This window comes from Pipistrellus kuhlii, unplaced genomic scaffold, assembly GCF_014108245.1.
Source record: "Pipistrellus kuhlii isolate mPipKuh1 unplaced genomic scaffold, mPipKuh1.p scaffold_m20_p_8, whole genome shotgun sequence".
Taxonomy (NCBI): domain Eukaryota; kingdom Metazoa; phylum Chordata; class Mammalia; order Chiroptera; family Vespertilionidae; genus Pipistrellus; species Pipistrellus kuhlii.
Window position 1 is genome coordinate 29,792,243 of NW_023425584.1, and position 24,279 is coordinate 29,816,521.

At 37.4% G+C, this 24,279-nt stretch overlaps 1 protein-coding gene across 1 annotated transcript; it reads left to right on the plus strand.

The window, feature by feature from the left end:
- On the plus strand, positions 1 to 23,915 carry SAR1B (secretion associated Ras related GTPase 1B). The gene is made up of 7 exons (XM_036425389.2): positions 1 to 155; positions 8,240 to 8,315; positions 12,164 to 12,283; positions 16,870 to 16,935; positions 18,033 to 18,136; positions 19,158 to 19,289; positions 21,752 to 23,915. Exons 2-7 carry the CDS (start codon positions 8,258 to 8,260, stop codon positions 21,866 to 21,868), a joined length of 597 nt encoding a protein of 198 aa, XP_036281282.1. The 5' UTR covers positions 1 to 155; positions 8,240 to 8,257; the 3' UTR covers positions 21,869 to 23,915.
- Positions 23,916 to 24,279: the final 364 nt, after the last annotated feature.

Sequence of the window (24,279 nt, forward strand, 5' to 3'; positions counted from 1 at the left end):
CGCTACAATCCCGCGGACAATCAGGAGTGCAGCACCCGCGGGTCCGGAAGGAGTGGAGGTGAGCTAGGGCAGCGGCAGCCATCGCGCTTTGCAGTTGGGTTCCGGAGGGTGTAGGGCTGACGCCAATTAAGGGATCGCGTTCTCTTCAATCGCAGGTGAGTGACGACCTCTCCTCCCGGGGGAACCGGCGGGCGGCGGCTGTGGACCCCGAGGAAGGCGCGCTTTTTTGGGTCTGGGCTCGTCCAGAGTCCTCTCCTGCGGCGGGGCGAGGAAGGGGCGCCTGTTTTTCGCCCCGGAATCAGGCGGCGCGAGGCAGGATAGGTTCCTTTTCTGTTGTGCCGGGCCGCTGTGAGGGTCCTCTGGGCAGGACCCCGCAGCTGTCACACGGTGGGTTGTTTCGGGAAAGAACGAGATGACTCTCCTCGGCGGGCAAGCCCGTCCTTCCCCTCGGCCTCAGTCCCCTCACCTGGTGAGGTGCCGGCGGCAGGAATCTGACAGCTCGGGAGGCTGTGACACTGCGTGTTGTTTTCAGTCTCCCAGTGAGTGTAGGGCACACTGAGCTTTATTTCTAGTAGTTGACGTTTTGCCACCGCTCAGGTCCCATTTGAGTGGGGAAAGATCCACTACCGGGGGAAGCTGTCATGTTTCATACATTGTTCCAAGATTTTTACAAGATAGAAGTCTGTTTTGACAGCAGCGAAAACCCGGACATTGTAGGTCAAGAAAACCCCCAAACTCATCAGAAATTTAAGGTGTTTGGTACGTGGGTAAACTAAGGTTAAGGAATCTTTTTTATCTAGAAAAATTAAACCTAGTATTATTTGCGTGTTAAATCAGAGTCTGTACTCTGAAGAATGTTGTCTGTTCAGTGTTACGTGCCAGGTAAGAGTAAATCACATCGGAGCAAATGAAAGAAAAGGAAAGGGACATTTATTGACTACTGTTGGAGGGCGCTAGCTATGCTCACAGCAGTCCTCTGAGGAAGGTGGTGGTATCATTTCTATTGTACAGAGGAGGAATGAAGGAAGGTTTACAATTTGTCAATGATTTGTGGTGCTGATGTATCAAAGCAGTTGTATAAGTAATATTGTTTAGTGGATTTGCACTCATTACCAAAATATTTGAACTTCAGAAACTTTCAAGTTTTGGAATTGGCATTTTCTGAGTTTGTGGAAAAGGAAGGTGTTGCCTTTTATTTTTAGAAATGTTAGAGAAGTGTTTTTCAATAATTATGATTAGCAGTTTAAATCAGGTACATTTTAAGTTCTCTTTACTTGCATTTCAAAAGCAAGAATTGAGACAAAAGATAGGTCTGTTAAAAATAAAAATCGCTGCCACATCATTTGAAGCTTACCAATCAGAATTCTATAGTAATGATTATTTTTCCACCCTCTTCTTTACATACACTTGTCTGAAACTCATTTAAATTATTTCTTTGCAAAACATTATTAAGCAAATAATTTTAAAATCAGTGTTGAGCCGAAACCGGTTTGGTTCAATGGATAGAGCGTCGGGTTGGGGACTGAAAGGTCCCGGGTTCGATTCCGGTCAAGGGCATGTACCTTGGTTTCAGGCACATCCCCAGTAGGGGGTGTGCAAGAGGCAGCTGATAGATGAGTCTCTCTCATCAATGTTTCTAACTATCTCTCTCCCTTCCTCTCTGTACAAAATAAAAAAAAAAAAAAAAAAAAAAAAAAAAAATATATATATATATATATATATATATATATATATATATATTCACAGTGTTGAAAAGTTTTTTTTCCTTGTGTATAGCTTTTAGAATAATTTCAGTTAAAAATATTTTAAGGATTGAATTTGTCATTGCTTATGTCAATTTTTATTAAAAAACATTTTTATTAATTTCAGAGAGGAAGGGAGAGGGAGAGAGATAGAAACATAAATGATGAGAATCATTGATTGGCTGCCTCCTGCCCCATACTGGGAACCAAGCCCACAACCCTGGCAAGTGCCGTTGATGGGAATCGAACCTGGGACCCTTCAGTCCGCAGGCTGATGTTCTAGCCACTGAGCCAAACCAGCTAGGGTAATTTTCATTTTCTTAATTCAGTATAGGCAAGTTCAGTACTCACAACTTTTTTTCCATAATATAGAGATTCCCCCCCTTTTTTTCATTCTTAAAAGAATCCTGCTACTTATATTTGTCACAAATTTAACTGTCTTTCAATCGAGTGTCACTTTTCCCCTAGAGAAAACTTAGTGTGTACTTTTTGTTGATTACATTAACTAAAAGGTCTTGTATCATTATTATAATTGTTATGTATTCACCCCTAAAATGTTTTCTTGAATTTTTTATTTGCATAACTGCTTTAAAACTTTAAAGGCTATAGGAAGAAACTCTAACAGTTTTATGGGGGAATATTTATAACAGTATTGTCTGAAAACATTGACCATTGTTACTCTCTATCCTTAGTAATGCACAGGGCCTTGCTGAAATTCTGCAAAATATGGTCAAGAAGACATTTGGCCTTCTTTATATTTCTAGTATTTCAATTATATATATATATAATATATATATATATATATATATATATATATATTTTCTAAATTAGCTTACAGATAGCATACTCATCTTATGGATTTTGTACTTTTTAAAATTTGTCTATTCTTTTCCTCCTATCACCCTTCCCCCTTCCTCCACTTTCCCCCTGCTTCCTGAAACTTGTACATGATTTAATCATAAACCTGATACAGTTAGGTCAAACATTATTATTAATCTCTTCTAGTGAAATTTCTTTTTACCTGGAGTTGAAGGAAACTAGTCTAGTGCCCTATCTGGTGACAGTGCTGTTAATATTTAAAATAGAATCCAAATATCATTAAAAACTTGCTCATATTAAAAGTTGTTAATATATTTAAAAAAATTTTAATTGATTTGAGAAAGAGAAACATCAATTTTTGTTTTTCTACTTACTTATGCATTCATTAGTTAATTCTTACATGTGCCCATAAAATGTTGGCATATCAGGACAGCTCTCTAACCAACTGAGCTATACCAGACCAGGCCTAAAAATTGTTAATTTTGAAGTTAATATGAAAATTGGCATTAAAGTTTGTGCACTGAATTTTAATTAATTTAGTCTGAATAAGTTAATACCATCTTATATTGTATAGTATTCAAGGTGTTCTGGGTATATTATCATATTTAACCATTCTTACAACATCAAGGCAGGTGGTTGGTTATTTCCATTATAGGAAAGATTGACTTTTCCTGAATAATAGTATTTCAAAATATGCATGTTAAATGCATATTTTTAAAATTCTAGATAGGTACTCTATCCATTTTATCTTAGCTCTACCATACTTTATTTACAAAAGTTATTAATGTATTGATTGTATAATCCTATTTTATATCATATTTGCCTTGTTAGACTATCATAGCTTTTTTTTTCTTTCAGTAGTATTTTTTTGGAGTATTTGTATCCTGTTGTAGTTTATTTATTTTTCCCCTTAAAGTTTATACCAATGGTTCTGCCTTATTACTTATATAAATTTGTTGTAAATATTAAAAGGCCATGTAAATTTATAAAGAGAAACACCACATGACCTCACTCATTTGTGGATAATAAAGAGCATTATAAACTGATGAACCAAAAGATAGATATAGAGACAGTAAAGCAACAAGCAGATTGTCAAATTACAGCGGGGAGGGGAGGAGGATCTGGGGGAGATAATAGATCAACCGAAGGACTTGTATACATGCATATAAGTACAACCAATGGACATAAAACTATGGGGAGGGAGGGGATATGGGGGAGGGAGGGGGGCAAAAAAAAATCATTAAAATATGTAAAAATAAATAAATTAATTAATTAAAAAAAAAAAAAACCTGGTACAATCTACAACTAAACTTATTCTCTTTCTTCTTTAATTGTGCAGCTTTAGGGAAAAAAAAAAAAAAAATGGGCACCACAAATAATTCAGGAGTAAAATGGTAAAAAAAAAAAAAAAAAAAAAAAAAAAAAAAAGTTAGAATGAATTCTTGCAAAGGTGTCATTCATTATACTCATGTTGATCTATCTATTGTAATATTTTGGAAAGGGAACTGTATGGGCAATAAAAAAGAACCCACACTCTCACAATTCCCACCCAAGATGACCAAAGCTTTAAGCTGGTCTGGTCAGGTTCACATCATAGCAGCTGGCTGGAAAGTCATTCTAGAAGACCCTGAGTTGTTATGTTTATTTGCACTTTATTGTTTCAAGAGGGGAAAATAAAGAGTGGGGTAATGAATGCTTAAAAAAAAAAAAAAAAAAAAAAAGGCCATGTAAATTTATAAATCTGACTAATTTTTAATATTACCTTTATTGAGTAGTTCCTGTGTCATAAAATTTACCCTTATAAATATAGTTCAGTGTTTTTAGTATATTCACAATGTTGGCAACCATCACCACTGTCTAATTCCAAAACATTTTGTCACCCCCAAAAAGAAACCCAGTACCCATTAGCAGCCACTCCTCCCAGTTTTCTCTTTCTTTCCTGTCTGAAAAACACTAATCTACTTATTCTAAGGATATGCCTATTTAAGAAGTTTTTTTTTTTATAAGAAGTTATTTTTAATCTGAGAGGTTCTATTCCACTATATCTTTTGCACTAATTTTCATGTTACATGAGTAGATCACTTTTCCAATCTGTATAGGGCTTTTCCTGTTTAGTGTTCATGCAATAAATAAATCTGCTGATGTGTATATGTTTCCTTGTTCTTGACCTTTGCTCTTCACATGTCTTAATAGGGTGTTCATGGTGTTGTGTAACCTGTTCTCAGGGCTCAGATATCTGTTTGTGGCTAAGTATCTTTTATTCTTAGTTAGGCATTTTTATCTCTACTTTAAAATGACTAATGACTCCCAGCTTGTTTTAAGATTCTTAGAAACCTCGAGTTTTTAGAAATATAGATATCTCATTATCTTCTAAAGCAGAGTTTTCTCATATGTTATTAAATTATTTCTTTTGGGACAAATTTTATAGTAACAAATAGGTGCCATATTCTTTCTCTCTCCCCCCCTCTCTCTTTCTCTCTCTTTGTCTCTCTCTCTCTCTGCAACCTTTTTTCTTGAGAGAGGTAGGGAGGAAGGGAGAGGGAAACATGGATGTGAGGATGTGACAGACACATCATTGGTTGCCTCTTGCACAAACATGGTAGACCTGACCCAGCATTAAACATGAGCCACCTAGCCAGGGCCTCCCTTGAATTCTAGAAACCCACATTCGCCTCTGATTGCTGGCACAGTTATGGCCCATCTCACCCTTTTACTACATCAATGCCTGCTTTTCTAAAAAGGTTTCCTCTTCTCCCAGTTCTATATTTTGAGAACCCTGCCTTTGATTTCCATCCCTATGCACCACTACTTTTGTACCTTTTTCCACTCAGCCTGAACTTCTGATCACATCACCTTAGTTTCTCTTACTAGTACTCAATTTCCTGTTCCCTTATCTTTTATTTTTAATTTTTATTTTTAAAAAATATATTTTATTGATTTTTTTACAGAGAGGAAGAGAGAGGGATAGAGAGTTAGAAACATCGATGCGACAGAATCATCGATCGGCTGCCTCTTGCACACCGCCTACCGGGGATGTGCCCGCAACCAAGGTACATGCCCTTGACTGGAATTGAACCTGGGACCTTTCGGTCCGCAGACCAACGCTCTACCACTGAGCCAAACCGGTTTCGGCCTCTTGTCTTTTATTAGGTCCTGTTCTGGAAGTCCATAATCCTCCTCCATTCAGTGTTCTCTAAAGTTAAGCATTGGTGGAGAGTGAGGGTGGGGAGGAGTGGGGGAGATGGAAATCAGTGCAGATTGGTACTGCTAAAGTCTTTCAACTCCAGCCAAGCACTTGACTCTTCTTTTAACTTGATCTTTTCCTGCACAGTGGCTATTTTCATACTCTGCTCCTCAGAATTCCTCTACACCCCTCTTCACTTTTGGAGTGAGATTCCTGCCACCTCCACTATTTACACCTGGCCTGCCTTTCTTGTAGTAATCTTAGAGGACTCAGAGTGCTCTCAGCCCAGTCTCCTCTTGAAACTTTGCCCCTTTGGTTAGCTCCTTCCTTCTCTTTCTCTCTCATCTTTAACCTCTCCCTTTCCACTAGCTCCTTCCCTTCAGTTTATCAGCATACTCTAAGCTTCACCTTTCCTTAAAAAGAAAATCTCATTTCCCTCATTCTATCTCACACTTTTTAAAAACATTTTTTTTTTTTTTTAATTTCAGAGAAGAAGAGAGAGGGAGAAGGAGAGAGATAGAGATAGGAACATCAATGATGAAAGAATCATTCATCAGCTGCTTCCTGCATAATCCCTACTGAAGAATGAGCCTGCAACCTGGGCCTGTACCCTGACCAGGAATCGAACTGTGACCTCTGATTCATAGGTTCAACCAGTGAGTCACACCAGATGGGCTCATCTCAAACTTTTTGAAAGAGGATTTTTCTTTACTGCCTCCGCCTTCTTTTTAATATATTTTTTATTGATTTCAGAGAGGAAGGGAGAGGGAGAGAGAGATAGGAACATCTCTTGCACACCCCTATTGGGGTTTGAGCCCGCAACCTGGGCATGTGCCTTTGACCAGAATTGAACCTGGGACCCTTCAGTTTGCAGGCTAACACTCTAAAGCACATGTGTCAAACACAAGGTCCGCGGGCCAAATCCGTCCCGCCAGGCCTTGCAATGTGGCCCGCACCGCGCTGTCATCACTACACTCCGCTGCGTTTCCATCACAATGACAGTTTATGACTGTTCAGTAAACCATTCGGCCCGCGATTTAGGCTGGATTTTAGATTTTGGCCCCTTCTGATTGAGTTCGACACCCCTACTCTAAAGTATAGTCTATAGCCAAACTGGCTAAGGCCCATTCACTTGTTAATACAGCAACTAGATAGTAAATATTTTGTGCATTGTATGTCATTTGATCCTTTAAAAAAAAATATATATATATATAGATATATATAACTTTTAATTATACATGATAGGTTGTTACCCAAAATGCATAATTTTGAATAATTATAAAGGCAATATTTATTAAAATACGTTTCATTTTCAAAATTGAGCTCTCAGCTGTTAAAATATGTATACATTTTTTGGGATACCCTGAATATATTGCTGTTGTAGATCTCATTCTTGTGATACTGACACATGAAGCTTCATAGTTTGCCAGTCACTGTCTTAATCAGGAATCAACTGATTGCAGGAACAAAATTCTGCTCATGCTAGTAAGGAGAGGAGGGTAAGGAAAAGTTTATTGATCGAGAAGGCCTAGCTTAAGATAAAGACTTTTTTTTTTAAACATTCAATAATATGATTAAAATTTGAAAAGTGTAAGCAAAAAGATAAACACAGAAATTTACCACCTGGTACCAATTACTTCAAAAGACCAAAAGAAATAGAAAAAGAGTTTTTATTCCATTGGTATAATCAGACTATGAAACTTATTTTATCATAGACTTCCTTCTTTTCTTTCTCTTCTTCCTGCTCTTCCTGCCCCCACTCCATCATTTTTGGTAAATATTCCATAGGTCATATGTACTATAATTAATTTAATTTGAACATAGATTATTTCTAAAGTTTTTCTTACATAACATTTCGATGCACATCTTTATATATAAAGCTTTTCCAAATTTAGAACGATTTCTTTTTAAAAAAATGTTTTTATTGATTTTATGTTTGAAAGAGAGAGAAAAAAATTGATGGATTGCCTATTGCACACCCCTACTGGGGATCACGCTTTACCCCGGGCATGTGCCCTGACTGGCAATCCAACTGGAAATCTCCATGGATGGAAAGAAGCTCAACCAACTGAGCCACACTGTCAGAGTTAGGACAATTTCTGAAAGTAGAATTCTTAGGTCAAGTGGTATCAACAGATTTATTATTGTCAAAGTGGTTTTGAGAAAGATTTGTAGAAATTTATACTGCCACTAACAATACCTCATTTTACCTAACTACACCTTTTCTAGTCCTGGCTGTTATAATTCTTTTTCATGTTGAGAACTTTTTTCTTCTTTGTGTTTATTTCTTTGATGGGCAAAAAATGGTCTCTGCTTTATATTTTAATGGCATTTTTATGCATCAGTATAGATCAGGTTAGACCAGCCTGGATAAGAGTGTTTAATTCTTTGTGGTAAAATTGTTATAAGGTTATTTACTCAGAGTTGGTTAATGTTGTTGTTTAATGTATATTGACATTTAATGTCTACTAAATTCAAACATGTTTTTTTCCAGACCCTGTAAGATTTGGATATGTCCTTCATATTTGACTGGATTTATAGTGGTTTCAGCAGTGTGCTACAGTTTTTAGGTAATGTTGGCTCTTTATTCTCTATTGTTATCCATGTAAACCTACTTATATAAAAATGCTTATTTGTCTAGAGCAGTGGTCGGCAAACTCATTAGTCAACAGAGCCAAATATCAACAGTACAACAATTGAAATTTCTTTTGAGAGCCAAATTTTTTAAACTTAAACTACTTCTAACGCCACTTCTTCAAAATAGACTCACCCAGGCCGTGGTATTTTGTGGAAGAGCCACACTCAAGGGCCCAAGGACTTGCATGTGTCTCTCGAGCTGCAGTTTGCCGACCACGAGTCTAGAGCCCAGTAATTAAGAATGTGATCTTTGAAATTGTAAAAAAAAAAAAAGCCCTAGCAGGTTTGGCTCAGTGGATAGAGGGTCAGCCTACGGACTCAAGGGTCCCAGGTTCGATTCTGGCCAAGGGCACATGTCCCGGGGTTTCGGGCTTGATTCACAGTGGGTGGTGGTCAGGAGTTGGCTGAGCAATGATTCTCTTTCATTGTTGATGTTTCTATCTCTCAGTCTCTTTTCCTCTCTGAAAGCAATAAAAATATATTAAAAAAAAAGAAATTATAAAAAAAACTTTAATGACTGATTGTAGCTCTTTTAAATTATGTAATCTTAGGCAAATTACTCAATTTAGTTTTAGTTTCCTTATCTGTAAAACAATAAATCCTACTTCTTAAAATGGTTATTAGGAATATTACAGGATGGGGCAAAACTAGGCTTATAATTAATTGTTTGCATGGAAAATAATACAGCACTTAATAAATAATAGCCCTGACCAGGTAGTTCAGTTGGTTAGAGCAGCGTTTTTCAACCGCTGTTCCGCGGCACACTAGTGTGCCGCGAGATGTTGCCTGGTGTGCCGTAGGTGCAGACAAGACAAGAATTTTATAATTTTTCACTATTTTGTTTACTTAATATTTCATAATAAAGTAATTATAAAATACTTTCTTTGTGTTTATTTGATTCCTATTCAAGAGAATTACTTTATATATAGTCAATATAGGCACAGAGTTAAATTTTTTAACATTTTCTAATGGTGGTGTGCCTCGTGATTTTTTTCATGAAACAAGTGTGCCTTTGCCCAAAAAAGGTTGAAAAACACTGGGTTAGAGTGTCATGCCAATACACCAAGGTTGCTCTGCTTCAATCCCTGGTCAGGGCACATACAAGAATCAACCAATGAATGCATGGGACAATAAAAATTGATATCCCAATGCACCTAGATTGCAGGTTCCATCTCTGTTCAAGAATCAACCAATGAATGCATGGCCAAAACTGATTTGGCTCAGTGGATAGAGCGTCAGTCTGTGGACTGAAGGGTCCCAGATTCGATTCCGGTCAAGGGCATGTACATTGGTTGCGGGCATGTCCCCAGTAGGGGGTGTGCAGGAGGCGGCTGGTCGATGTTTCTCTCTCATCGATGTTTCTAGCTCTCTATCCCTCCCCCTTCCTCTCTGTAAAAAATCAATAAAATATATTTTTAAAAAATGAATGCATGAATGGTGGAACAATAAATCGATATTTATTAAAAAAATTTAGTCCAATCCACTGTACAGATTAAAGTTTAAATGTTCTAGGTGTTCCATTTTGGAATCTTATCCAATATACGTTTGCTATTTAAGGATGGTAAGATTGATTGCATTGGTTAGAAACAATCTATGTAGAAACCTTTTTTAAAAAATAATATGTTTTTGCCCTTGCTCAGTGAATAGAGCGTTGGCCTGCAGACCAAAGGGTCCTGGGTTCAATTCCTGTCAAGGGCTCATACCTCAGTTGTAGAGTCCTCCTCAGCCTGGGCTCTGGTTGGGACTTGTGCTGGAGACAATCAGTCAATGTGTTTCTGTCTTTCCCTTTCTCTGCTCTCTTCCATTCTCCCTACCAATCAATGGAAAAATATCCTCTGGCAAGGATTAACAAATTTTTTTTATTGCTTTTAGAGAGAGGAAGGGAGAGGGAGAGAGAGAGAAATATCTAGGAGAGAGAAACATCAATTGGCTGTCTCTTGCACGCCCCCTTTCTGGGGATCAAGTCAGCAACCCAGACGTGTGCCCTTACTGGTTATGGAACCAGTGACCTCTTGGTGCATGGGACAGCGCTCAGCCAACTGAATCACACTGGTCGGGCTGTAGAAACCTTTTAAGAAATAAAAATGTTTAAAGAAGTTACTAGTTAGAATTCATAAAGATCAAATAAATGTCCTATCACAGCTTAAGTAAATATGGAAGATAAGCTTCCCCTAAGGATCTGAATTGTTAGTTGACCTATGAATCAGGAGGTCACGGTTCAATTCCTGGTCGGAGCACATGCCCAGGTTGCAGGCTCCATCCCCAGTGTGGGGCATGCAAGAGGCAGCCAATCCATGATTCTCTCTCATCATTGATGTTTATCTTTCTCTCCCTCTCCCTCTCTCTGAATAAAAATAAATAAAAAAATATTTAAAAAAAGAAAAACAATATCATTTTGGTGGGTGATATTGATAATGGGGGAGGTTATATGTGCAGAAATAGTACACATGGGAAACCTCTGCCTTTCTGTCAATTTTGTTGTGAATCTAAAACTGCTCTTAAAAATATTTAAAGAAAAACAATAAGGCTCAATATGGAATGGCAGTAAATGCCAGAGTCAATAACTTGGTCAATGTTGTCTTTTTCTATTTATATATGATTTTATCATTGCTTGGTAATACATCTAAAATTATGTGTTTTATTTTTTTGCTTAGATTTATGCAATCCTGTAAACCTTAATCTTATTCTCAGAGAAATTTGACAATGAACAAAACTGTTACTGAAAAACTTACTGTAAATTTTTGTTAATCCTCACCTAAGGATATTTTTTCCATTGATTTTTAGAGAGAGTGGGAGGGAGGAAAGAAGGGAGGAAGGGGGAGGCAGAGGAAGAGAGAGAGAGAAACATGGATGTGAGAAAGACATCGTTTGGTTGCCTCCCACAGTGCCTGACCAGGGCCCAGGATGGAATCTGCAACCCAGATACGTGCCCTTGATCAGGAATTGAACTTGCAACTCTTCAGTGTTCAGGCTGACTGCTGTAACCACTGAACACATTGGCTAGGGCCTCGCTATAACTTTTATTGTCAAAAATACTTAATTTATTTTCATCCATTAAATTTTCTTTATTTTTTCTTTTGGTCTACTTTTATAAAAACATTTCAATAATTTTATGAGTAGGAAGACATATTTACCCCCAAATCGTCAAGGGGACAGATTTCGGCATTACAGATAAGTTTAGATAACACACATATTCATTGATAGGGGTGAAATTTAGTTTTGTAATGCTTTGATTTCCCAAATCATAATATATTTAAAATAGCTCTTCCAAACTAAAAGTAGGTTAGAAGTCCCAAGTTTACTCAGGCCAGTTTATAAAGTCTTAAAAGTTCAAAAGTTTAATAGGTGTTTCTTTATTTAAAAAATTAGAGTAATTAAGAAAAGTATCTAAAGTTCAAAAGTTTAATAGGTGTTTCTTTATTTAAAAAATTAGAGTAATTAAGAAAAGTAACTAAACTGTTAATATATTTTATTGAGTCCTAACCAGTTTGGCTCAGTGGTTAGAGAGAGCTTCGGCCTGCAGACTAAAGGGTCCCAGGATTGATTCCGGTCAAGGGCACTGCCTCGGTTGCGGGCACATCTCCAGTAGGGGGTGTGCAGGAGGCAGCTGATTGATGTTTCTCTTTCATCCGATGTTTCTAACTCTCTCTCCTTCTCCCTTCTTCTCTGTAAAAAAAATCAATAAAAATATATTTCAAAAAATATATATTTTATTGAAGGTCATTTTATTTGGATAATCTGTGTCAGATGTTACTTTGACTAATCAAAGCTTTCTCTATAGGATTATATAAGAAAACTGGAAAATTGGTATTTCTTGGATTGGATAATGCAGGAAAAACAACATTGCTGCACATGCTAAAAGATGACAGACTCGGACAACACGTCCCAACGTTACATCCCAGTAAGTATATTCCCCCATACATTGTTATTGTTATTATTTTATTTAGTGATACTGATTCATAGGTGCTAACTGAAAGTTTTTTTGGGGGGGGATTTTTTTGGTATGGATATATTATAATAAGGTGATTTGACCTGCTCTTTTATATATATATATATATATATATATTTATTGATTTTGTACAGAGAGGAAGGGAGAGAGATAGAGAGTTAGAAACATCGATGAGAGAGAGTCATCGATCAGCTGCCTCTTGCACACCCCCTACTGGGGATATGCCCGCAACCAAGGTACATGCCCTTGACTGGAATCGAACCCGGGACCCTTTGGTCCCCAAGCCGACGCTCTATCCATTGAGCCAAACCAGTCTCGGCTTGACCTGCTCTTAAATAGTAAATAATATACTACCAGAAGTATATATATATTAAATATATTAAAATAAATAAATAAATAAAGTGACAGTTATTACAAAGAAGCCTAACATAAGTAACTGTAAATCACTCTTACTGTTGAAAAGACTGAGTTACATAGACACAGAATTTAAAGACAAGTTAATCCAGATTGATTATGAAATAATGAGCGTGACCTTAAGTAATGAGTATAAAATTGAGAACTGCACCAAAACATAGGTAATATGATAGTTATTTATTTTAATAAATAAAGTACAAAGTAGGAGAACAGAACAGAACAAAGTAAGATTTTACCTAAAAAACTATCAGTGGTGTTGAAAAAGGAAGATTTTATAAAATTGAAAATCTTTTTTTATATTATGAGAAGAGAATAGGACTTGACAAATAAAATTCTGAAGCAACAATACTGTGCAGTTGAGTTTATAAAATTGTCTGCAAAAACAACAGAAATGGAAGAGACTACAAAGTGGTCTTATATTATGTAGAAGTCATTTTTAAAATTTTTTGATGTTGCTCTCCTTTATCTATTCAACAAATATTTATTGAGCACCTACTTTATGCCAGACATTATTCTAAGTAGTAGGAGTATAAGCAGCTCAAGTCATCAAGTCAATTTATATTTTTCAGTTAATCAAAAGCAGATGTGAAAAAAGTAGCATATATATTCTACCCTATGATCTGGCAGTTCCACTATTAGGTATTTATTTAAAAGCAATAAGAACATATGTTCACCAAAATCATTGTACAAGAATGCTTATACTAGCTTTATTTGTAATAACCAAAAATTGGAAACACCTTAGATATTCATAAAAAAAAATAAAAAAATAAAAAGAATGGGCCCAGCTGGTGTGGCTCACTGGTTGAGCATCGACTTATGAACAGGAGATCATGTTTTGATTCCTGGTCAGGGCACATGCCCAGGTTGCAGGCTCGATCTCCAGTGTGGGGTGTGCAGGAGACAGACAATCAGTGATTCTCATCATTAGTGTTTCTATTTTTTTCTCCCTTTTCTCTGAAATTAATAAAACTATATTTAAAAAATATAATGGGTAAACAATAGACTTCTGAACAAGAAAGAGGAATAAACTACTGATACATACTGATGCTTATTATACTGCATGGAAGAAGCTGGTCATAAAATAATTACATACCGTATGATACTATATATTTGAAATTCTACAACAGGCAGAACTGACTAGGAGGGAGCTAGAGGAAATTTCCTGGATGCCAACAGTGTCCTGTGTCTTACATTAATCAAACTGGGTCTTCTTTAATAAAGCAGGGAATATAACCATAGTTTTCTAACTACATCCAACCATTATCTTTTCTTTATGGAAAGGAACATACTTGGACCAGAAATTGCATTAATTATTTATTTGATTGGTATTCTATGTACAGAATTTTTAAAAAAATATATATTTTATTGATTTTTTACAGAGAGGAAGGGGGAGAGAGCTAGAAACGTCGATGAGAGAGAAACATCAACCAGCTGCCTCTTGCACACCCCCTACTGGGGATGTGCCCGCAACCAATGTACATGCCCCTGACCGGAATCCAACCTGGGACCTTTCAGTCCACAGACCAACGATCTACCACTGAGCCAAACCGGTTTCGGCTCTACATACAGAATTTTTAACAAGATAAACTACTCTGGGGCCTTAGCAGTTATACTGAATAGTAAACAATTACTCTGAACCTTTCATTGTAATTGTAGGGGACTTCTGCTTTTGGCTACGAGGGAGTAACAGTCTGGAATTACATTCCCATTGTAAACAACTAGAAAACTGGACAAAAAGACATACTACAACCGTTTTTCAGATATTGGGCAATAACTAGCATGACTATGATTCCTGAGAGAAGGAAAAGAACCCTTCTTTACTTAAGCTTATCCCAGGAGATACTTTTCAGACCACGGGGCAGGGAGATGAAACCCAAACATAACCCAGGAGTTTTAGTGAGTTGAGGACAGAGACCAGGATTTGGAGAGGTAGAGGTCACTAGAAGTTGTTGGTAAGAGAGGAATGAGCTCTGCAGAGAAAGAAAGTTAAACATTTTTGTGGCTGAGTACCAATCTGCACACATAGTGTAAAACTCCACATAGCCAGTCAAAGAACAGTTTCTGGAGGAGGGACTGGAGCAGATCTGTTAGCCAAATAATTCCAAGTGCTTACACGGCACCGGAAATCATTTACATTCCCATCAGCAAGAATGGAGAGATTTGGTTGAATCTCTCCATTCTGGGGCATTTGATAGAAACTACCGTATTTTCCGGCATATAAGATGACCCCCTAATAAAGTATAAGACTACCCCCCACTTCCGAGGCAACACCAGTTCTTTTTTTAATAGACCACCTCTCTGACTGTGGCCAATCTGAGCAGGCTTTTTACTAGAACACAGTGTAGCTTCGGGTTCAGAACATGTACACTGTGTTCTAGTAAAAAGCCTGCTCAGATTGGCCAGAGTCAGAGAGGCGGTCTATTAAAAAAAGAACTGGTGTTGCCTCGGAAGTGGGGGGTAGTCTTATAACAGCGAATATAGGCCTAAACCTAGGTTTTAACTGTAAAATTAGGGGGTCGTTTTATGCGCCGGAAAATACTGTACAACAAGGTCCTACCTCAGTAATGAATTAAAGTGGCCTCAAGGTAAAGGCTACTTTAAATCTTCCCTAACAGAGTGAAAACACTGATCTGCAATGAACTGCCTGCCAGAACAAAGTCCACTTTCTTCAGAAGAATACAACAAAATCCACCATCTAATAAAAAGATTACCAGAGCCCTGGCTGGTGTGGCTCAGTTGGTTGGAGCATTGTCCATACACCAAAGGGGAGTAGGTTGGATTCCTCGTTAGGGCACATACCTAGGTTTTGTTGTTTAATGCCATTTGGGGGGGCTGTGTGTGGGAGGATTGCAGCCTATCGATGTTTTTCTTATGTCAATATTTCCCTCTCCCCCTTTCTAAAAAAAAATCAATGAATATATCCTTAGGTGAGGATAAAAATTAAAAATTAGTAGACATGCAAAGAAGCAGGAAAATATAATCCATAAGCAGGAGAAAAACCAATCAGTAGAAAGAGTCCCAGAATTGACAAAGATGATAGAATTAGCAGGTAAGAAAGTGAAAACAGCTGTTACGAATATGCTCAAGGATTTAAGGAAAAAATGAACATAACGAGAGAAATGGAAGATATAAAAGAACCAAATGGCCATGGCTGGTTTGGCTCAGTGGATGGAGCGTCAGCCTGTGGACTGAAGGGTCCAGGGTTCAATTCCAGTCAAAGGCACATGCCTGGGTTGTGGGCTGGATCCCCAGGAGGGAGGGATGGAGGGAGGGAGGGAGAGAGAGAGAGTGAGAGAGAGAGAGAGAATATGAATGTATGTGTGTATGTGCGCACTTGTGCAAGGAGGCAGCTCATCAATAATTCTCATCATTGATATTTCTATCTCCCTTTCCCTTCCTCTCTGAAATAATTTTTTTTTTTAAGAACCAAATGGAACTTCTAGAAATAAAAATAGAATATCTGAAATGAAATTTTCACTGGATAGGCTTAATAGGAAATTAGACAGTGCCAGTAGTGCAGAAAGAAAGACCAGTGAACTTACGTCAATGCAATAGAAACTATAAAATGAAGCACAGAGGAAAAAAATGGCTGAAAAACAAGGAACAGTCTCAGTGACTTCTGGGACAATATCAAGCTGTCTAGGAGACCTATAATTGAAGTCCCAGAGGGGGAGGGTAGGGAGCAGAAAAAAATATTTGAAGAAATAATGGCCAATTTTCTTTTATTATATTTGTGTTTGTCATTAAATACTGTCATATACAAAATTTGACAGCTATAAGAGAAAATTGTTTATTTCATCTGTATTATTTAAGCTGACTTGCAGGAAATTATTAGATTGGAAGAATTCAGAAAAAATAATTGCCTGAATAGATTAACATTTTAGCAGGAGAAATAGAGAAGGAAAAATAAATAAGTGATTTATTTGTGGTGGGTAGAACTGAATATTACCTACTTGTTATACCATCAATATGAATTGGAGTATATCTAATTACAATAAAGAATTGTTTTATCAGTTCCTAAATGTTTGACTTTTTTTCAGTTAAAGTAAATCAAAATTTGCAATATATACCATAAATGGATTTCTGATTTTCATGTTGTAAAAATATTTTTTATTATTGTTTAGCTTCAGAAGAACTAACCATTGCTGGCATGACCTTTACAACTTTTGATCTGGGAGGACATGTTCAAGGTAAGATTCTATTACTCTTGAAGAGCTTTATTTTAACTTAATAAAACCATGACCATTATGTTCCAGTGCATAAAAAACTACCAGCCTGGCCAGGGAGAGGGGATATGGGCGGTTGGCTGGCCTGCCTGCTGGTTGACCTCCTAGTGAAGGGGACATTTTGCAAATTAGCCTTTTATTATATATGCATTCAGAGATCATAACAATCTGGCCACTCAGTATATGTGCTTTATGTTTTTTTATTATTTATTTACCACAAGTAGTTGAGGAGTTATCTTTCTTTTAATTTTTTTTGCTGTTTCACTTCATTCCTGCTGTGTGTGCTCCATGTGAGGGACAGAGGTGCTTATGTAAGTGAATTCCAACTTATGGCAAAATTGCATTCCATCATGCCATAGGAACGGATCTCCAACGTAACCCGAGGACCTACTTTAAAGTATTTTCTAGAATATAATGATTACAGGGAATGAAAATCTAATGGAGCTCATCTGAGACTTCATTTCTATATTGTTTTAAAGATATGCCATAAAACTGAAGTCAGAGAAAAAGGTATTCTCTGGGGCATTCCAAAAACTCTTTTCTTTAGAAAAGAATGTCATGGAAAAAAATTATCATATATTTTTATAGACTTTAGTTTGTTTCTGTTATGAGTACAACAGTATGCTTTTATTATTAACTTAAGTCTGTACCTAGTACCAATTTCCTTCTGCCACTGACTCCAAATTTATCCCCAGCAAAAAAGAAAACGATAAACCGATAAACTATTAATAGAAATGTAAAAAAACAAATACTGCATATGAAAATAATAGCAGTACTCCAATGAACTTAACAAGCATCATTGTCCATCATTGGTAGCAGATATGACTACTACCTGTAAAACATAGGAAATCTGGGGCAAAGTATTGACTTGTCCACAATCAAGGAAAGCCTGAAATTTCTTAAGGAAAGATTTGGCAGCATTAGGTAAAAGATTAATTTGAGTATATATGAAGTAGCAGCAGCTAAGGGATAATTACACTTGATATCTTATTGGACTCTCATCAATCCATCTTCTATGTTTGACCTGCAAATAAAATCTAACTTCTCATTGTTTGTGTTAGCTCGAAGAGTGTGGAAAAACTACCTTCCTGCTATCAATGGCATTGTATTTCTGGTGGATTGTGCAGACCATGAAAGGCTCTTAGAATCAAAAGAAGAACTTGATGTAAGTTAAATAATTAAAACTAAACAGTTGAATTACCTGTAAGCCTGAGGAAATAAGTTGGAGATCCAGGTATTAGAGTGCAGCTTTTCTGTAGTCTGATGTAACTCCTGGCAAGTATGGAGCTCAGCGATTATTTAGAATGCAGAGGGAGTAGCTATTGAGGAAGTACTAACACAGACTTCCTTCCTGAAGCTCACTGGGCAGTGTGTCCTTGTAGTGTATCTCATGTTTGCTACATTCCTGGAGGGGCTTGGTCTTGAATCCCCGATCATCCTAGGCTGCCAGTTTCTTACGGAGTTGGCCAGAACCTGGAAATGGTATAACATAGCATCTTTGTCACCACTCCCAGTATTGAGCCGGGCCATGGGTAGCTACTTCCCCTAGATCAGATGCTTCTTAAAGGGGCTCAGGAACAGCAAGCAAGGCCAGTGAGAGAGCAGGTCCATGGTTTGAAGGTTGGATGCCTCTGCCTCTGCCTCTGCCTCTGTCCAGAACAGGCACAGAAATACTTGTTCATGCGAAAAAGTCCTGTTAGGTTCTGTGTTCATGCAGAGGGTTAGGGAATTACTGAGTTCCTACCTTATGCCACACACTATACATATTACCTCATTTAATTCTCAAATCCACTCCATAAAGCAGATGCTACTATTCCATTTTCTGTGAACTTCAGTGAGACCTATTTGTCCAAGATCTCACAGCTCAGAAGCAGCAGAACTAGAAATGAATCAGTCTGCCCATTTTTAAGGCGTTGGCTCTGGTCGCTGTACCTCCCTGATTCACAGAGTGAGCAGTGTGAGCATCCACAGTAGGAGCCTTAGGAAGACACAGGATTCAGGTGAAGGGTTCATTGAGCTCACTTAAAATTGAGGAAAAGTTTGTCAAAGAAAGTTAGCAAAACTGACATGTTATGATAGAGAACAAGTCCTTGATACTCATTTGGTATCTTGTAAAAATAAGCCCCTTGGGTGGTTTCATATCAGCATCAGTGTTTCATTTTGCTTTCATGTTTGTTTGTTTTCAGTCACTAATGACAGATGAAACCATTGCTAATGTGCCTATACTGATTTTTGGGAATAAGATCGACAGACCTGAAGCCATCAGTGAAGAGAGATTACGAGAGATGTTTGGTTTATATGGTCAGACAACAGGAAAGGTAAAAAAAAAAAAAATGTTTGACAAGTATGAATACTTCATTCAACAGTATATTTTTATCTTCTCAAATAGTTTATTTCAACACTACCCCTAACAGTAATCATGTTATTAGCTTAATTGGTACAATCTGGATCCTTTTTAAAAAAAAATTAAGGTATAATTGACATAACATTATACTAGTTTCGTGTGTACAACAAAATGTCTTTTTAGATTACTATCATCCAACTACTCAAGGCCTTCATCTTTTTTGTTTGTTTCTTTCCTTAAAAATTAGCATTTACTCAACATCACTAATCATCAGGGAAATACAAATCAAAACCACATTGAAGCGGGCTTAAGGGGTCAATGGGGGATAAAGAGGGACATATGTAATACTTTCAACAATAAAGAATTATAAAAAAAGAATTATAACAGCCATTATGACTGAACACTAGTCATAATGGCTGTTAAAATGTGTTGGCAAGGATGTGGAGAAAAGGGAACCATTGGGCACTGTTGGTTAGATTGTAAATTGGTTTAGTCACTGTTGAAAACAGTATAGAGTTTCCTTAAAATATTAAAAATAGAATTACAATATGACCCAGCAGTTTCACCCCTGGGTATTTATCTGAAGAAAATGAAAATATTAATTTGAAAAGACATATGCATCCCTATTTTCAGTGCAGCATTGTTTACAATAGCCAAGGTACAGAAGCACTGTAGGTGTCTGTCAGTAGATGAGTAGCTATAGGAGGAGTGTGTGTGTGTGTGTGTGTGTGTGTGTGTGTGACACTAAAAAAGAAATTTTGCCATTTGCAACAACATAGATGACCCTAGAGGACATTATGCTAAATGAAATAAGTCAGTCAGAGAAAGACAAATACTGTATGGTTTCACTTATATGTAGAATTTAAAACAGAATAATGCAAAAACAGACTTATAGAAACAACACCAAAGGGCTGGTTGTCAGAGGGGTGGAGGATGAAAGGAAGGGTGAAAAGGTGAAGGGGAATATAGTCAATAATATCATGAAAAGTTGGCATGTTGACAGATGATTACTTGAATTAGTGGTGTGCCCTGGCTGGTTTGGCTCAGTGGACAGAGCACTGTCCTGCAGACTGAAGGGTCCTAGGTTTGATTCTGGTCAAGGGCACATGCCTGGGTTCCAGGCTTGATCTTCAGTAGGGGGCGTGCAGGAGGCAGCCAATCGGTGATTCTCTCTAATCATTGATGTTTTTATCTCTCTCTCCCTCTCCCTTCCTCTCTGAAATAAATAAAAATATATTTAATAAAAAAAAGAATTAGTGGAGTGATCACATTGTAAGATTTAAAAATGTTGAATCACTATTGTATACTTGAAGCTAATATAATATTGTATACCACCTATACTTAAATAAAAATACCTGTCATCTATACATTTTGGGATGTTTTATTTAAATGTCCTGTTTTTTTTATACCACTGAATGTGACCTTTTCTTGGTGATAACAAAAATGTCACAGCTCATGCTTATGGGAGACTAAATCAAAGCTTTCAAAGGTTTTTAAAAAAATTTTTTTAAATATATTTTTATTGATTTCAGAGAAGAAGGGAGAGGGAGAGAGAGATAGAAACATCAGTGATGAGAAAGAATCATTGTCTGCCTCCTGTACGCCCCAAACCCAGTCATGTGCTCTGACCAGGAATCGAACCATGACCTCCTGACACTGAGCTACACCAGCTAAGCCAAATAAATTTTAAAAATTAACCACTAAATAATATACTTGAATGTTTAAGCATACCAGTAATGTACTTAGGCCACCAGTTTAGTGTGTCGGCCCTGAGCTCACAGAGATAAAAATAAAATGTAAATTTGGGCATAGGAGTGTTTTGGGTTTTGTGAACACATACTTAATAAACTTTAAGAGGCATTATTTTTGCATTCATTTCCACTAGAATTTGTTCAGGTGAGGGGCCTTAGTATTGAAAAATCCCAGAGTTGGGGGCACTCTTCTGGTTGCCAGATTGGATGTTGCTAGATTCATCGACTGCTTAATAAAGTCAAGTACATCTTCGAATGCAAAAAACTTTTTTTCCAGAGTTTACAAATAAAATTTCCTTGGTTTACATATACTCTGATTTTAGAAATACTGCAGCCTATAGAAGGAAACTCTTATATTATACAAGGTAGACTTTGGTTTGCCTCTGTGTCTTTTTAATAACTCAATTACATATTAATTTTAGGAAATGCCATGCTTAGTCATAAACCTACATAGAGAATATTCATCCTTAATAGTTGTGAAGCGAGTTGAAGTAACTTGAAATTTTTCTCAAAGATTATTTTCATTCCTGTATGCCTCACAAGCCCACCTTTTCCCCATTTCGTCCTAACGTGGCTTTATCCAGTCACCTTTTGTTCTACGATACATAAGCTATAATTCTGCTGGGGAGTGGGGCTTTTGTTCCACAAAGGTTTCATCCAGCTTGATGTTTGTCTTCTCTTCTAGGGCAATGTATCTCTGAAAGAGCTGAACGCCAGGCCCTTGGAAGTTTTCATGTGCAGTGTGCTCAAAAGGCAAGGTTATGGAGAAGGCTTCCGCTGGATGGCACAGTACATTGACTGATACCACCTACCTGCCTCAGGTCCAGGTCTTGCCATTCAGGCCTACTCAGAGATTTGATTGTTGAACATGCATAACTTGAATTCAATAGACTTTTGTTGGTTAGAAAACGGATATTTTTTAGATTAATATTATATCAACTTAATTTGAGTGACAATTGAAAACTGATTCAAGTAAGTTTGAAATATCACAATGTTAGCTTTCTAATTCCATGAAGATAATTAGTTTTTACTGTTTGTAATCTGACATGACCCCCAGCGCCATTTATAAACATCGACTTTTCAGCAGAACATTTGAAGCACTTTTTAACAATATGAAACTACAAATATAAACTATAATTAAAAGCTCATCATGTTAAATTTTTTATGTACTTTTGGAACTAGTTTTTAAATTTTAGATTATATGTCCACCTATCTTAAGTATACAGTTAATAATTAATTAGCTTATTGATGATTGCATGATGCCTTACAGGTTTCAATAATATTTTTTCTTATGCAAACGTCATGCAATAAAATAGACCCTTATGTTTGGCATCTTTGTTGGACAAATGTTTTGTTTTAATGTGTCTTATCTAGCTAGTATGCTCTGAAATGGAATATTTATTATACACAGGAGGTAGTTGTTGGGAAAGGAGATTGCTTCAGAATATTTAGAATAATGTTTCAGTTCCTAGAGACTTTTGCATTTACCAGGGGATAAGTTGTGCTTGATTGTACTTTATTCCACATTTATCTCCAAATCCTGTGCATTTTAATCAGTAACAGACCATTCCCAGTGCTGATAGGGTCCGTGTTCTCGTCCCTATGGGATTGGCCTTCTAAAGAACGGCACGTCTTCTGGTACACCACACGTTGGGTTTTGGTTTGCTAGGCCCCTATAGGTCCATTCCAGTTGTCTAATTCTCAAGTGCTCCAATCTTACTGATGCCTGGTTTGGTAGTTCTGTGCCTTGTCACCAAACGTAGTGCCAGGCACCAGCCTCCCACACTTAGAGGTACTCCCCAGGCTCTTCATACTGAATGGACCTCCCAGAGCAAGTGACACATAGGGTCGTGTGCAGTTCATCGCAGGGACATGGGAATGTGCGGGAAAAGAAAGCCTGTTCTGCTTCAGTTGTCGTTGAAATTGTGGAGATTTTGCTCCTGTCCCATTGCTCTTTTGCATTCTTTGTCGTATTTTATTTCTTGGGAAGAAAGTGTATGCTTTTTTTCATTTCCTTAGTTGCTCTCAGCCAGCTGTTACATCACAGCATAAAGGCTTTTACTTTTTCACACTAGATGAAATGCTTGCCACGTGAGAGTGTCCGCAAACCTCACTGATAAACTCACTAACAAGATTTTGGTTAGGAAATTAAAAGGTTTTAAAAAGCTAAGACATTGAGGGCTTTTTTTCCATTTGAGATTCCCCTAATTAGTAAAATAAGATGAAAGATAAGTGCCAAATACAATACGTATATTTAAAGACTCTCAAGTTTAAGATTTCTCTGTTGGTTGTAAACCAAGATTTTATAGTATATTTAACCAATTCCATTGAAAATAGGTTACTCTGGCTCCATCAAGAATAATTTAAATATTAAAATTAGTGTTTTCTCTAGCTGTTGTCCAGATCAGTCACCACAGCCTTTCATCGGGATGTGAACACACGTGAGGCAGGTGAGGAGGAGGAGGGTGACTGGAAGGACTACCAGTGAGCTAAACCAACAAGGCCACTTAACACAGCATTGGGTTTTAGTGATTTGGCTGTTCTATTTCCCCTTCAGCTTCCTTCCAAAGGAAAATAAAGCGTCTTCCTGCTTAGAGCATCAGTGGTACCGTGGGAAAAGTAGCAAATAACATTTCTGCCCGTTGGTTTATTTTGCCAGCTGTTTAAAGTCCTCACGTCTGATGGCATGACCAAACAGAACTAAGCCTTATTAAAAGTAACTGCCTCTTGTTGATGGCCTCTTTTTTCAGTTCAAGTATTCCCTAATATCTAGTGTGATACCTGAGAAATTAGTTATTTGTTTCATAAATTGGTATAAAGGAAAAAGCTTATTGGTTTCTCTAAAGGGGGAGAATGTGTTTTTGTACACAGTTTCTCGTTCCAGAATTCTTATTCTAATTCTGACACTGGGATCAAAGGAAAAAGTCACTCTATGGACCACGTCTAAACGGTGGATATTTTCCCAATGACGTAAGATTCATGTGGCCTGAACCTCTAGAAAGCTGCACTTGGCAGCAGCTGGCTGCCCTCCCAGTGCCAGGGCCGTGGGCTCAGAGTTCCCAGCCACTGGACATACTCTCACTCTGAGAGCTCAGCGCACACACTGAGTCCCTGCTCCCTTCGAGAGATGGCAAGGAGCCGTAGAAGGACTTGGGGAAAACCATGTACCTGTTTGTGCCTGTGTGAGTGTACATACCCGTGGAGTATGTCCAG

Bases quoted from the DNA above. Each gene is read 5' to 3' on its own strand.
- SAR1B (XM_036425389.2), top strand. From the start codon at position 8,258: ATGTCCTTCATATTTGACTGGATTTATAGTGGTTTCAGCAGTGTGCTA. The intron at 8,316-12,163 runs GTAATGTTGGCT...CTTTCTCTATAG, and splicing joins CAGTGTGCTACAGTTTTTAG to GATTATATAAGAAAACTGGA. The intron at 19,290-21,751 runs GTAAAAAAAAAA...CTTCTCTTCTAG, and splicing joins ATGGTCAGACAACAGGAAAG to GGCAATGTATCTCTGAAAGA.